The sequence below is a fragment of the Lytechinus variegatus genome, chromosome 17 (assembly GCF_018143015.1).
Source record: "Lytechinus variegatus isolate NC3 chromosome 17, Lvar_3.0, whole genome shotgun sequence".
In the NCBI taxonomy this organism is placed as follows: domain Eukaryota; kingdom Metazoa; phylum Echinodermata; class Echinoidea; order Temnopleuroida; family Toxopneustidae; genus Lytechinus; species Lytechinus variegatus.
In genome coordinates, this window is record NC_054756.1 from 5,105,103 (window position 1) to 5,118,045 (window position 12,943).

The 12,943-nt window shown below is 36.1% G+C and overlaps 1 protein-coding gene across 1 annotated transcript; it reads left to right on the forward strand.

Annotated features, from left to right (window-relative positions):
* The first annotated feature begins 256 nt into the window (after positions 1 to 256).
* LOC121431179 (ZP domain-containing protein-like) lies at positions 257 to 5,509 on the forward strand. The gene is made up of 5 exons (XM_041628689.1): positions 257 to 633; positions 2,111 to 2,216; positions 2,970 to 3,177; positions 5,161 to 5,301; positions 5,383 to 5,509. Exons 1-4 carry the CDS (start codon positions 257 to 259, stop codon positions 5,298 to 5,300), a joined length of 831 nt encoding a protein of 276 aa, XP_041484623.1. The 3' UTR covers position 5,301; positions 5,383 to 5,509.
* The last annotated feature ends 7,434 nt before the right edge of the window (positions 5,510 to 12,943 follow it).

The window sequence follows — 12,943 nt, forward strand, 5'->3', positions numbered from 1 at the left end:
GGCTGAAGATAAATGCAAGAAAAAATGAAATAAAACATATTCAATTTATATGATGCACATCTAAACTCAAGAGGTAATAATTAAGTGAAGTATAGACTCGTACACATAACATGACTTTGTGTGTCAGGGATCATTTAAACAATAGTGCCATGATCATGTAATACCAACTTAGAGAGACTTTCTATTTAATACTTGATTTGATATTTTTTAAAATATATTTCTGCCCTCTATATCAATACAGGATGATGTCTCTATTATGACTTTTTCTAATGTTATCACTTATGAAAAACCTGAAGCTGAAGGAGATACAGCAATCACTCGAGAATATCAAATGCAGCTTCGGGTGGAATGTTGTTTAAACAAATCAGAAACAGTTGATGGGTCCTTCAAACCACGCCTTGGTAAGGTTGCCTTCAGCGACAAGAGCACTGGTAACTTCGATCTAAATCTGGCAAGGTTCAAGACAGAGAATATTCAGGAAGTTGACTCTAGCTCGGTGTCGCTAGGCCAAGAACTCTTCTTTGAAGTCAGTCTTAAATCGGTAGAAATCCCTGGTATGTTCATAGAGAGCTGTTGGGCTACAGCAACCGTGGACCCAGCGACAAATCCACACCACTCTCTGATTTCCTCAAGGTGAGTAGGCGATTTTAGATGTACCAAAACATTGATTTCGCTTTTAAAAAAATCAACTTTCATTGTTTTCATGGTTCTTTGTACCATATCCAAACCGTGCATGATGTAAATCATCTTTTCGAAAAAAAAGCGGTCCATTGGAACCCAACGTGTGTCCGAATGGATACCTACTTTGCCCCCATTGAGATCAGTGTAAATGGGCCTGGGTTCAAACAGGTATGATTTCCCCATTAAAATGTGGCCATTTCTAATGCAAGCGTCTGCTAGATTCTGATCACCAAAACTAAAGAACAGGGAAAGAACATAGTCTCACAACATTGCTATACATTTTTACGTTTATTCATGCTATTTTGCATAGTTCATGTCAAAGGCCGCCATCATGAAGATAAACCTAAAACACTTAACACTTTTAAACACGCATATTTTATGTCAGCAATAGAAAAGAGGGGTAAGGGACATGAGGACATTCAAAGCCTGCTCTTCTCCGATTAAGCCCTTTCTCAATTAGTGGTGCGACTGCTTACAACCGTTTTATACCACTTTCATATTGCGCTTTTCACCGGCGAAGTTCGCCAGCGAAGGGGAAAGTGTCCAGTATGAAAGGTACACAGGAGAACTTCACCGGTAAAGTTCGCCGGCAAACTTCTTTACCTCTAGGTGGAGAACTTCGCCGGTGAAAAGGCCAGTATGAAAGCAAACCGGTGAACTTCTCCTCGTTTAATGACGTCAGAGGTAATTTTTTATCTCTCCCAAAGTCCCCTGTACCGAGATTCCGCGCGCGATAAAGTTGCAAGCTCAACTGAATGCTATGGCCAAGAAAATACCCTCGACAATATTTATTTAAAAGCACTTTTTACATGTATAAAATGCGCAAAAATATAAAAACAAGGTGATATTGCTTGTTTTTCTCGTAATACTTTCAAAATATGTTGTAATTATTTTTTTTATACCTTTTTGTAAAAGGTAAGAAGTAATGTTTACAATTTTCTTTGACTTTCGTTGACTTTCGCCGGGGAAGAAATGTCAGTGCGAAAGGGTACATTTTTTTCTTTGCCGGTGAAGTGAGGAATGCGAGGCGGAGAACTTCGCCGGCGAAGTTCACCGGTGAAAAATGAAGAGGGCAGTATGAAAGGGGTATCAGTTGTGATTGTGTGGAACATATATTGTGACCAAATGATCGTAAACGATCGCACTAGCAAATGTGAAAGCACCTTTGCAAATAAATCGATGGACCCCAAACATGTTACATGTTTGTATAAAGATTCACTGGTATTCATTTGGCAAATGAAGTCGTCCGTTACCATTCATAGTTATCAACCAAAAATGTATGTGATTTAAGCAGTATACTACACTTTTACATATACTTTTCGTATTTTCCCCTCAAAACTAGCACCCCATTGAAAAGAATCGTTCCCAGACCCCTTTCAATTCTGAGTTCTCCTTAAAGGAATATATTTCTTCTTCCTTGATTCTACAGATGCCCAGAAGATCCAACAACGTCCATCAATAATGACCTTGATTTGGATCGAGAAAGTTTTTCCTTTCAGGCATTTGCATTCACTGGTGACAATCAAAACACCCAGGTAAAGTTAATCATTCTGGTTCTACGCTAAAAAAGGGGAGAGTGGTGAACGCCACATGGCATTATAATTTGGAAAATAATGACAAAATGAGGAGTGAAGAAATCGAGGAAGAAAAGGGAAAATCAATAATCATTTTCTCTCGTGACACTTTATCTGTAGCTAGTATTGGTCTTATTTTACGTATAATCATTTCTTTGTTATGTCTGAATATTTACCATTTACTAAATGGTCCAATGAAAAAGAATAGTTTCTTGCTGACTAAACTACCCTATTTGAATAGTTGAAAGTAAAAACATGAATATTAAATGAATCTATAAATAATCAAAAAGAGGTTCGTTAGTCTACCAGTTTTATAAAAACCCTCACATTAACGTCACCATGTCCCTCACCGAAATACAATGGCTCCTCAGCTCTTCTTAGTTCTTTTTCTATTTTAAAGTAATAATCAAATAATCCTTCTGGGTCATAGGTCTACGAATGTATGTGGACTGTTTTGTTTAAATTGAGGGCTTGCCACCTGACCATCCCCCTAAACTGTGATAGAAAAACAGAAAAACTTCAAAATGAAAGAATTGGAAAGGGGGAAATGTGAACGAATTGTAATTTAGAACACCTTTGGTCAAAATCTATTATAAATGCTGAATATTATTTCAAAAAATTTGGACATATTCTTCATAGAATTTTGTCACATACATGACATACGTCATGTTGTGCCCCTAATTTCTTATGCTCATGTCATTTTCTTTTTGGTAGGTATACGTTCACTGTTTAGTGATGGTATGCGGTGCAGAGGAGGCTCGGTTGAATCGAGACATGGGCTGCCCCTCAAACGACGGTGAAGCTGCATTTTGGAACTCATCACCGGTTCGCAAACGACGATCTACGTCATCCCTTTCCACTCAAACGATCAGTAGTGGTCCGATTCGTATCCGTAACCCTACCAGTGGCATGGCAACTAATGGTATACCAATTGATCCTTCAAAAGCCTTTTTTTATGGAATCGCTCCTATCTCTGTAACGAAACACTATTTACATTTACTGTTTTTTATAAAAAAAATGCTTTGTGTGAATTAATGTTAAATTGTCAAACGATACCATTTTGTTTAATTCCAGTAAAAAAACATGTTTATTTGAATTTTAAATTCATAATCCAATTAAATCTAGCCGAACAGTTCATTACAATAGAGCAAATGCTTTGTAAAAAAACATTGAGATTTTCTGAATTGAAAAATTTGGTTCTATGAATTGGCTTCGTTTTTTCTCCATTTACGTGTTTTAACACTTTCAAATTTCTCAAATGGGAAACAAGTTTTGTGGTACAAATTTCACGAAGAAACCGTGAATATGATCATGGTTATTTGCACATAATTGATATGGCCAGAAGTGAAAATGAATTAAAAAAAGAAGTGAACTGCTGTATAGTTCTTGCGTTTTTTTGCGTGATATCTTTTAGTTTCATTTGAAGTAAAATCCTGGCAAATTTCTGTTGGACTATCCATGGTAAATGCTTCTACTTTCGAAGATTTTTTCGATATATTCATAGTACGAAAAAGTACTGATCCCCTTGAATATAGAGCAATCATATTCATCAAAAGAGTGGATGGGGGCCATTATCCACTATCAAGCGAAATTATTACGTTTCTTGGAACATTGGGATAATATATCTATAAGCTCCATGCTAGGAAGGAGTTTTTAAGTTACTAAAAATGAGGACTCAATTTCGTAGCGGTTATTTTTCATGAATGAAAAATTACGTAAAATTTACCGAAAAAATTATGAACATACGTGTAGGATTTCGCGGCCTGCCTTGTGAATGCCAACATGTGTGGATTAAAACTTATCCACAAAGTCTGAGGTGAAGTCCACCTCAGAAAAAAAAATAATGATAGATGGAAAAAAAAGAACAATGAAGGCTGAAAAAATCATTAAAATTCGATGTAAAATAAGAAAGTTATGACATTTTAAAGTTTTGCTAATTAAAGAAAAAAAAGTTTTATGCTTAAGACGGTGATATGCTAATGAGAGAGTCGATGATGTCACTCTTTATTTTGTTTTTTATTGTTTGAATTATATATCATTTCATTTTTTACAGATTTGACAATAAGGGCCATATTGCTTGAACTAGACAATGTTAAAACAATTGAAGTAGACATGTTCAGAGGGGAATGCAACTTTATTTCACATGACAATGAGGAAAAAATGAGAATATTATATGCATGGAGAGTGAATAATATAATATAATATAATAATATAATATATATGGAGAGTGAATATATATATATATATATATATATATATATATACAATACACAAGAAATAGTGAGTGGGTGATGTCATCCGTCCCCTTATTTGCATACCGACCAGGAAGTGCATATAACTGCTTTGTGATATTAGGCGAAAATTAAAAATGTCATAACATTCTTACTTTAGATCTGATTTTGATAAAATTTTCAGTGTTATACTTGTTTAATTTTCTCTTTCTATTCAAATTAGCTTTCTGTTGGTGGAAGCCAAATGATTTAGGGAAGAGGGGGGGGGGGTCCACCTGAAATTTTTGCATGGACACAGGTAAAATATTTGACAAGCAAAAAAGAAGTTATAAACCAAACTTTTAGGGTGTCCACCTGAATTAAAGGGGGGGCGTAGGAAACAAAATTGACAAGCAAAAACAAAAGCTATCAACCAACATTTTTTGACAAGGAAAAAAAAGAAGAGAAAAAAAGGTTTCCAACAAGAAATTTAGGGGGGTCCCCCACCTCAAATTTAGGGGGGGGGGCAGGACCCCCGTCCCTCCGCTTACGCCGCCTTTGGTTTGGGTGGACTTTAAAAATACCGTTAGGTGCTTAAACAGAAAATCATTATCACTCGTCCTGTTGCCAACTCGAGGTATGAGTTTGTGTAATTCATATTCAATTCTTATTCATTCTTTTTTAAACTTCTACAGATGTGTCTTTGTACAACCCGTTTGCGATGCTCATCCTTGGTATCAGCGCCGCAGTGGTTGCCATGCTTATTCTGATGGGTGTGGTCAAGCTAGTTGGTACCAACTTCAACTATCACCGTGTGTCGACCGAGACCATTTAAGGGATTTAACTCTTAACATGCTGGTGATGCTAATTGGCTCCAAAAATACACATCAGAGCTACAACTCGTCTGGCATGTTAAGAGTTCAGGTTGTTTAACGCTGTAATAGTGATTGCATGATCAATATCTGTAGTAACGAACAAGGGGAATTCCTTCAATTTTTTTAGATTTATCAAGAGGAGCTTTATTTGTTTCCGAGTGATAATAATTCACCCGCAGAAAAACCATAATCATGACAATGAGTAATGTGATTACTTTATATCTACAATATCACGTATAAGCTGACAAATGATATCAAATTATGTTATCTAAAACATAATATTGGAATGTTTTATTTTAGAGATACCATCAGTATTGGAATAAAATGGAGTCGCAATAATAAGTATCCTTTATAGTCTATTATTAAGTGGTTGTTTTTTGGTCATCAATCATATATGACCTGTCAGCCCCAAATCGAACAATAAGTTGCCCAAAATTGTATATTTTTAGGTTTCTATTAAGTTTGAAAAAATAAAACACACCCTTATCTTCAAAATATGAAAACGCGATATCGAACTATCGTGTTCAAATTGATCAACAATAAACCCATACAATTATTACTTGATTGAATGCAGAAGCGTATCAAGAGCTTCAAACATGTAAGAGGAAACAATGTTTGAATTTCGGGGTTCCTCCAGCTGAAATTGAATTCAAATCAGTCCACAAAAATGTTGTCAAGAAACACCTGTACAGTGTATATTGATTTCTTTTAAAAATTAACTTTACAACTTTGATTTTTTATAAGTATAAAGAAGAATAAGCCCTTTTTCAGACAAGCTTTTTTGAAGACCAAGTGAACTATTTGGGCGATTAACAGGTAATCTTCCTTGTTAGTTTTTTGGGGGTCAACTATGATTCAATAAAAAACATCTTTACAGCCAAGAATATTCAATATTTTATTCTTTCCATGCCGACAAACATTCCGGCAAGCCTGACTCGTATCGAAATACTGTCAAATCAACAACAAAGGTGTTGTGTTTTCGGAATATTAGTATAAACGTCAGAATCAATGACAGAAACTGCCATTTAGTGTACAATACAGGCATTGACTGCGAGGGGCATTTCGATGGGAGCCGGGGGGCACTTACATTAACGAGTGGATACCATGCACGACCCCCGAAACACGTAAAAAGATGTCTTTTTCAATATAGGACACGTTACGTACGTAACGTGATAAGGGTGTCAAAAACCCAAAAATAATGAAAAAGGGTATCTATTTCGCTAGGAAAGGTACGTATTTAAGGTCAAATTTGGGGGGATGATAAAACATTTTTTTTTATAAAGGATGTCCTTTGTGACTGCGTGTTTAGAGTCCGATTTTCGCGAGGTGTGGAAGGTGGGGCCGTACTAACCAAATGATGTGTAATACTTACCAAGAGTGTCGTTTCCAATACTTGTTTAGGATAGGGTTTCACACGTCAATACTTGTTAAGGGGTGCATTTTCAGAATATGGAAAATACGTCTTTAGGGTGCTTTTCGAGACCCCATGGTCGCGCATGGTATCCACTCGTGAATGGAAGTGCCCCCCCCCCCCCGATGGGAGTAAGATGGCCTGAACGCGTCGTCATGCATAAATTGAATCATATGGATATTATGACTCACCCAACAATCTTTCTTTATTGGCCTTCTCTTCTAGGTTCATGTTTTCTTTTTCGTCGTCTCTTTTTTCTTTTGTACCCGTACTGATCACCTTTTGAAATAATACTCATCCCCTTTCCTGAGTAGACGTCCCTTGCTACAGGTGAATAGCTTCGTTGTGATGGTAGAACCCCGCATCTTCTCATTCGAAACTAATGGGGAACTCTCTCAGAAAAGCTGTATTTCAGCAACATGGCAATGTAGGAAGCTCGTGTTCCTCTGAAAACAGTCTCATAAAGAGGTAAATCCTCGATAGGTACAATTTGAAATTTGGGGGAACTGTCATTTAGAAAAAAAAAGCTAGATTTCAGTAATATGGCAATCAATGTAGCAGCCTCATAATACCATTCTCCTAATTTCCGTACATCCAGGCAAAATAGGTCTTGTCATTTATTCTTACTCTTGAATATATCCCTTTTGGATCTTCTATCAATATTCTTTCATTTTCAGATACGGCTTTTTACTACCACCGACGATATGCCCACGCATGGGCGGAAATCTCTCCCCCAAGGTAGGGGGGGGGGACCAGGCGCTGATGAAGGATTTTTCACCCGGAAAATTTGACAAGTAAAAAGAAAGGCTATCACCAAAAAGGTATGGTCATTTCGTCCAAAATAAATTTGACGAGCAAACAAAAAAGATTTTTTTTTCTCTATTACATATTTCGATTTTGAACGATGCATTTTTCCTAAAAAGACTTGAATAGTAGGGGGCGGATTTGATATTCTGCCCCCCTTCCATATGGTTGGGGGACGCGTCCCCTCCCCGTGGGATTTCCGCCCATGTGCCCACGAAAATCCAAGATTAACATTTAGACACGACTGGTGGGAAGTGATTCAGGTTGGTAGACGTTTCAAAGGAAAGAAGGATAACGAAAAACAGAGATGGACGATAGAAGAAGATATAGAAGGATATACAGATAGAGACACAGAAGATACAGACAGATTGATCTAGAGAGGGAGATATAGAAACGAGCAGACATGATAAGAAGAATAAAAAGGCAAGAGAAAGATGGGGAGATAGGAAATCATAGAGTGAGAAGGGGTGTCAGGTAAAAAAAATGCACACCAAAAAAATGCATAAAGGCCATGATTTAAGTTCGCGAACAAATAGGAAGATATTGATTACAATATTGTTTACTCCTTTTTAAAATTAATCTCCATACTTCTTTATTTTATCGTTTATCTTAAATATAGCTTTTAGATATCATAGTTCCATTTTTTGAAAATCTCATTTTATACCATGTGAGTTAAAAAGAATGACACCTGACAAATCCTTAATTTAAGGAAAGAATATGTTATGAATGCATAATCATTATATATATATATATATATATATATGGATGGAAATAGCATCTTCTCCCCCATAACTTGATCTTATATTTATGTTGTATGTTTTCACACTTGGATAAGTAGTAGGTATTCTTTGCAGTGATGTAAATTTTGACTAGCGCGAAATTAAGACATGACTGCATTGAATGCATCTAGATGCCAATGATGTCATAATCCTACGTGACTCGGTACGCATTATCTGCAAATCCCTTTTTAAGATTATCTTGAGAATCGATATGAAAAAAGTTTTTATTACACAATAATAATGTAAACAATTGAAAAGTATTTTGAAATGGATTCATAACCTTGTAGGATCATGATATCATTGACATCCGGATTTTCATTCATTGCAGTCTTGCCTTACTTTGGCGCAAATCAAAATTTACATCACTGCAAATGACACCGCCTCATCATCGAAGCGTTAACACATACTACATAAATATCGTATCAAATTATTTTGGAGGTCATACTCTTTCAGGCCATATAATAATTTTGTGTTCATAACACCCCACTTATATCCCTCATTTAAAGGAGAATGAAATCTTTGGAACAAGATAGCTTTGTGAAAACAGAAAAATCAAAGAAACACATGAACGAAAGTTTGATATAAATCGGACAAATAACGAAATAATGAAATTTTGCGATCACTAATGCTTTGGAGATCCTCAAATTGGCAATGCGACAAAGATGTGTGATGTCATTTGTGAACAACTCTCCCCATTACTACCTTAGTATATATTTCACTTAAACTGCCTCTTTTATCACATCTATCAGTTGATCATGTGTTCTTTCTATAGGAGGGCACGTAATACAGATTTTTTAAGAATACATTATGTATAAAGAGTTTGTATTATCATCAGAAAAAACAAAAATAGACATTTTGGGTATATTTTATAGTCCATCAAACGGAAAGTTGTTCACATGTGACATCACACATCCTTGTCGCATTGCCAGTAGGAGTTTTACCATAGCAATAGTGATCGCAATTTTCAAATGCTCATAACTTTCTCATTATTTGTCCGATTTTTCTCAAACTTTCGTTGATGTGTTTCTTTTGTGATTTTTCTGTTTTCACACAAGCTATCTTGTTCCAAAGGTTTCATTCCCCTTTAAGGATTCATTAAATTAGGGATATGTGAAGTGTCAAGTTTGGTCATTTCTATCACTCTAATGGTACAGTTTAGATTATGATATGCCACAGTCCGTTAGTATGGCGAGAAGAATGTGATGGAGTGGGACATCTTAGTCCTATTGATCACAAGCAGTGATGAAAAAGAGACAAATTCCTCTATCCCATTCTCACTCTCTTGCCCTCTGTAATTCACCCCTACACACACAATCTCACAAACACACGTATAAACATACACACACCCACACACACCCTTCCACACCGATCCTCAATACATACCACCGTCTCTCACAAATGCACGCGCTCCCTTTAAAGGTAAAGTCCACCTCAGAAAAAAGTATTGATTTGAATCAACGGAGAACAATCAGACAAGCACAATGCTGAAAATTTTATCAAAATCGGATGTAAAATAAGAAAGTTATGACATTTCCAAGTTTCGCTTATTTTTAACAAAGTTAGTACATGAACGAGCCAGTTAAATCCAATGATGTCCATGATCTCACTCACTATTTCTTTTTTCATTGTTTGAATTATACAATATTTCAATATTTACGAATTTGACGATTAGGACCTCCTTGCCTGAAGCACAAAATGTTAAAATAATGGAATTCCACGTGTTCAGGGAGGAATGAAACTTCTTTTCACATGACAATGACGAAAAAATAAAAATATTTCATATACTAAAATACAAAAGAAATAGTGAGTAATGCCATTAGTTCCTCATTAACATACCGACCGAGATGTGCATATAAATGTTTTGTGAAAAGAAGCGAAACTATAAAATGCCATAAATTTCTTATTTTACATCCGATTTTGATGAAATTTTTAGTGTTATTCTTGTTGAATACTTCTCTTTTTATTCGAATCAAGTTTTCGTTGGGGTGGACTTGTCCTTTAACTATTTCCTTCTCCCTCACACATAATTAAACACCCCCGCACTCTCTATTTATGTATTTATTTATCTATGTCTGTCTCACACACAGACATACCCCATCTCACCCTCTGACCGTTTGTCTTTATGTCTCTCTCACATACACATGCACCCTCACGATCCCACTCGGTCATTGTCTCTTTCTGTCTCTCAAGGCTGAAAACATACTTAAATAAACAGTAAAATTCACAGTGCATTAAAACACGGAGGTTTCATTTTCCTCCATTATTAAAGTACTTAATATTTCATCAAAATCTGAAAACAAATATGAGGAGTTATAGCAATTTAAAGTTTACCAATGTATTGTGAAAACACGTTATATGCTAATCATCATGAATATTCATTAGGTGGGTTAATCATGTCACACACCCATTTTCCTTTTGCTTATGTTAGTACGTAATATCATTATAATTATTTCATTTTTTGCATTCATGTGGTATGTATGGTATGTCTCTATTATAATGAAATTGTAGTAGCAGTTGTAGCAAAAACTGTCTAATGCAATAAATCAATTGTTTAGCTCTTGGAGGGATTAAAAGAACAACTATTTTTACGATATAAAGCACAATTAACAAGTGGAGGGGTGGAGATATGACATCATTAGTTTGTCGAATGAATATTCATGAAGACATGCCGAGGACTGTTTCACCAGAATAAGGCAAATCTATAAACATGATAAAATGTCATGTGTGTGAGTCCTTGGCCGATTTTGGTCACTTTTTAGTGTTTTGTTTGTCTCATTTTACTTTATCTCTTCAAAACATACACTCGGCAAAAAAAGTTATTGGACACTTATAAAAGTTAAAATATTCCATATCGATATTTGATTAAAGGCAAATTATTGTATGTCACAATGACGACCAGACAATATTCCTCTTCCAGTATGACATGACAGTTTCATGTGAACAGTCATGCACGGGTGGTTGAATGTTTTAAACAATAGCAATGTCACCAAAAGAAAATTGTAAGAAATGGACCATTCAAATGCTAATGATCATGGCCATCCTGTAAGCATACATTCAACAATTTTAAGACACTGTGGTTATCATTTGAATTGAATACTTAGGGATGCATCATGAGATGCATAATGAGATGAATCATTTGGACACCTACTTTCAAGATGAAGCTTTCCAACCAAGAGCGTGCAAGAGCAATAGGAATGTTGCAGTCTGGGTAATCATATTTAGACAAGTAGCTCGATATTTCCAAGTTTCACCAAAAACAATGTCAAATTTGAACAAGCGGTACATGTATATGGCTACTGATAAAGTTAGAGACCGCCCTAAGAGTGGGTGACCTAGGGCCACCACCCCTGCAGAAAAGGATATTTTGCGTATGCAAAGATACTGAAATTTGACATTTTTTTTCATCGACTAACTTTGACTTAAAATTCCAGTGGAATAGTGATGCATCCAAGTTGGATAACTTTCTCTTCACTTTTAGAGTGGTATTTGACTTTAAGTTTGTCTTTATCGTTTAATGGATATTCATGCCACACAAACTTTCACAACTGAAAGAATGACTGATCGTTTTCCTGCAATTTTCTTTTACTGACGTTGCTCTTGTTTAATGCCTGTAACCAGCCATGCACTGACTGATCCATTTCTTGCAATTTTCTTTTACTGACATTGCTATTGTTTAAAGCATTTAACCATCCATGCATGACTGTTCACATGAAAATGCCATGTCATACTGGAAGAGGAATATTGTCTGGTCATGTTGTAATTTGCCTTTAATCAAATATCTACATGGAATATTTTAACTTTTATAAGTGTCCAAGAACTTTTTTGCTGAGTGTATATATATTTAAGCCTAGAGCATCCCTTTAAACATCTCTCTGTACATCTTTATTCCTCTCTCACCCACCCATCCATACACACCCCCGCAAGATCACTTTGTCACTGCCTCTCTCACACGCACTCACACACACACGCACCCTGACATCCCCACACACACGCTCTCTCCCAAACACACACTAATGGACAACCTCCCACACACGCATCTCACTCCCTACCTCTCATACAATAATGGCAGGGCCCGCTGGGAGAACAGTTTTCAGAACTGAAGTTGATATCAAGGGTGAATATACCGATATTATTATACACACACACCTATAAACATCTTCCCACACACGCTCTGTCTCCCCCCTTCTCTCTCTCACACACACACACACTCATAAACATCCTCCTACACACACCCTCACATACACCCTCTCTTTCTCTATCCTTTGTCGAGATCAATGACAAAACTATACAAGAGCATATCCCGCTGTACCCTCATTTATTCAGTCACATCATCCAGAGGAGATCTGCCGCTAAACGATCAGTTACATAATAATTTCTTCAGCATACAGTATGTTTAAAACCAGGTTTAAACTGTGAAATAGTCCTTTAAAACTATATGCGATGATGCGCTTTACATACTCCTTGTTATGCCCGGGGAAAGATTTGAAGAAAAAAACAAGTATAAAATAAACTTTGTTTACAATGATTTGTTTCATGTTATTTCCTCTGTCGAGCTGACACAAATGACCAAAGTCATGTGTACCTGAGTTTGAAATATTTACTTGTGGTA

Coding starts and splice junctions, on each gene's coding strand:
- LOC121431179 (XM_041628689.1), top strand. CDS start 257: ATGACTTTTTCTAATGTTATCACTTATGAAAAACCTGAAGCTGAAGGA. Junction 634..2,110: donor CACTCTCTGATTTCCTCAAG/GTGAGTAGGCGA, acceptor TTGATTCTACAG/ATGCCCAGAAGATCCAACAA. Junction 2,217..2,969: donor GTGACAATCAAAACACCCAG/GTAAAGTTAATC, acceptor TCTTTTTGGTAG/GTATACGTTCACTGTTTAGT.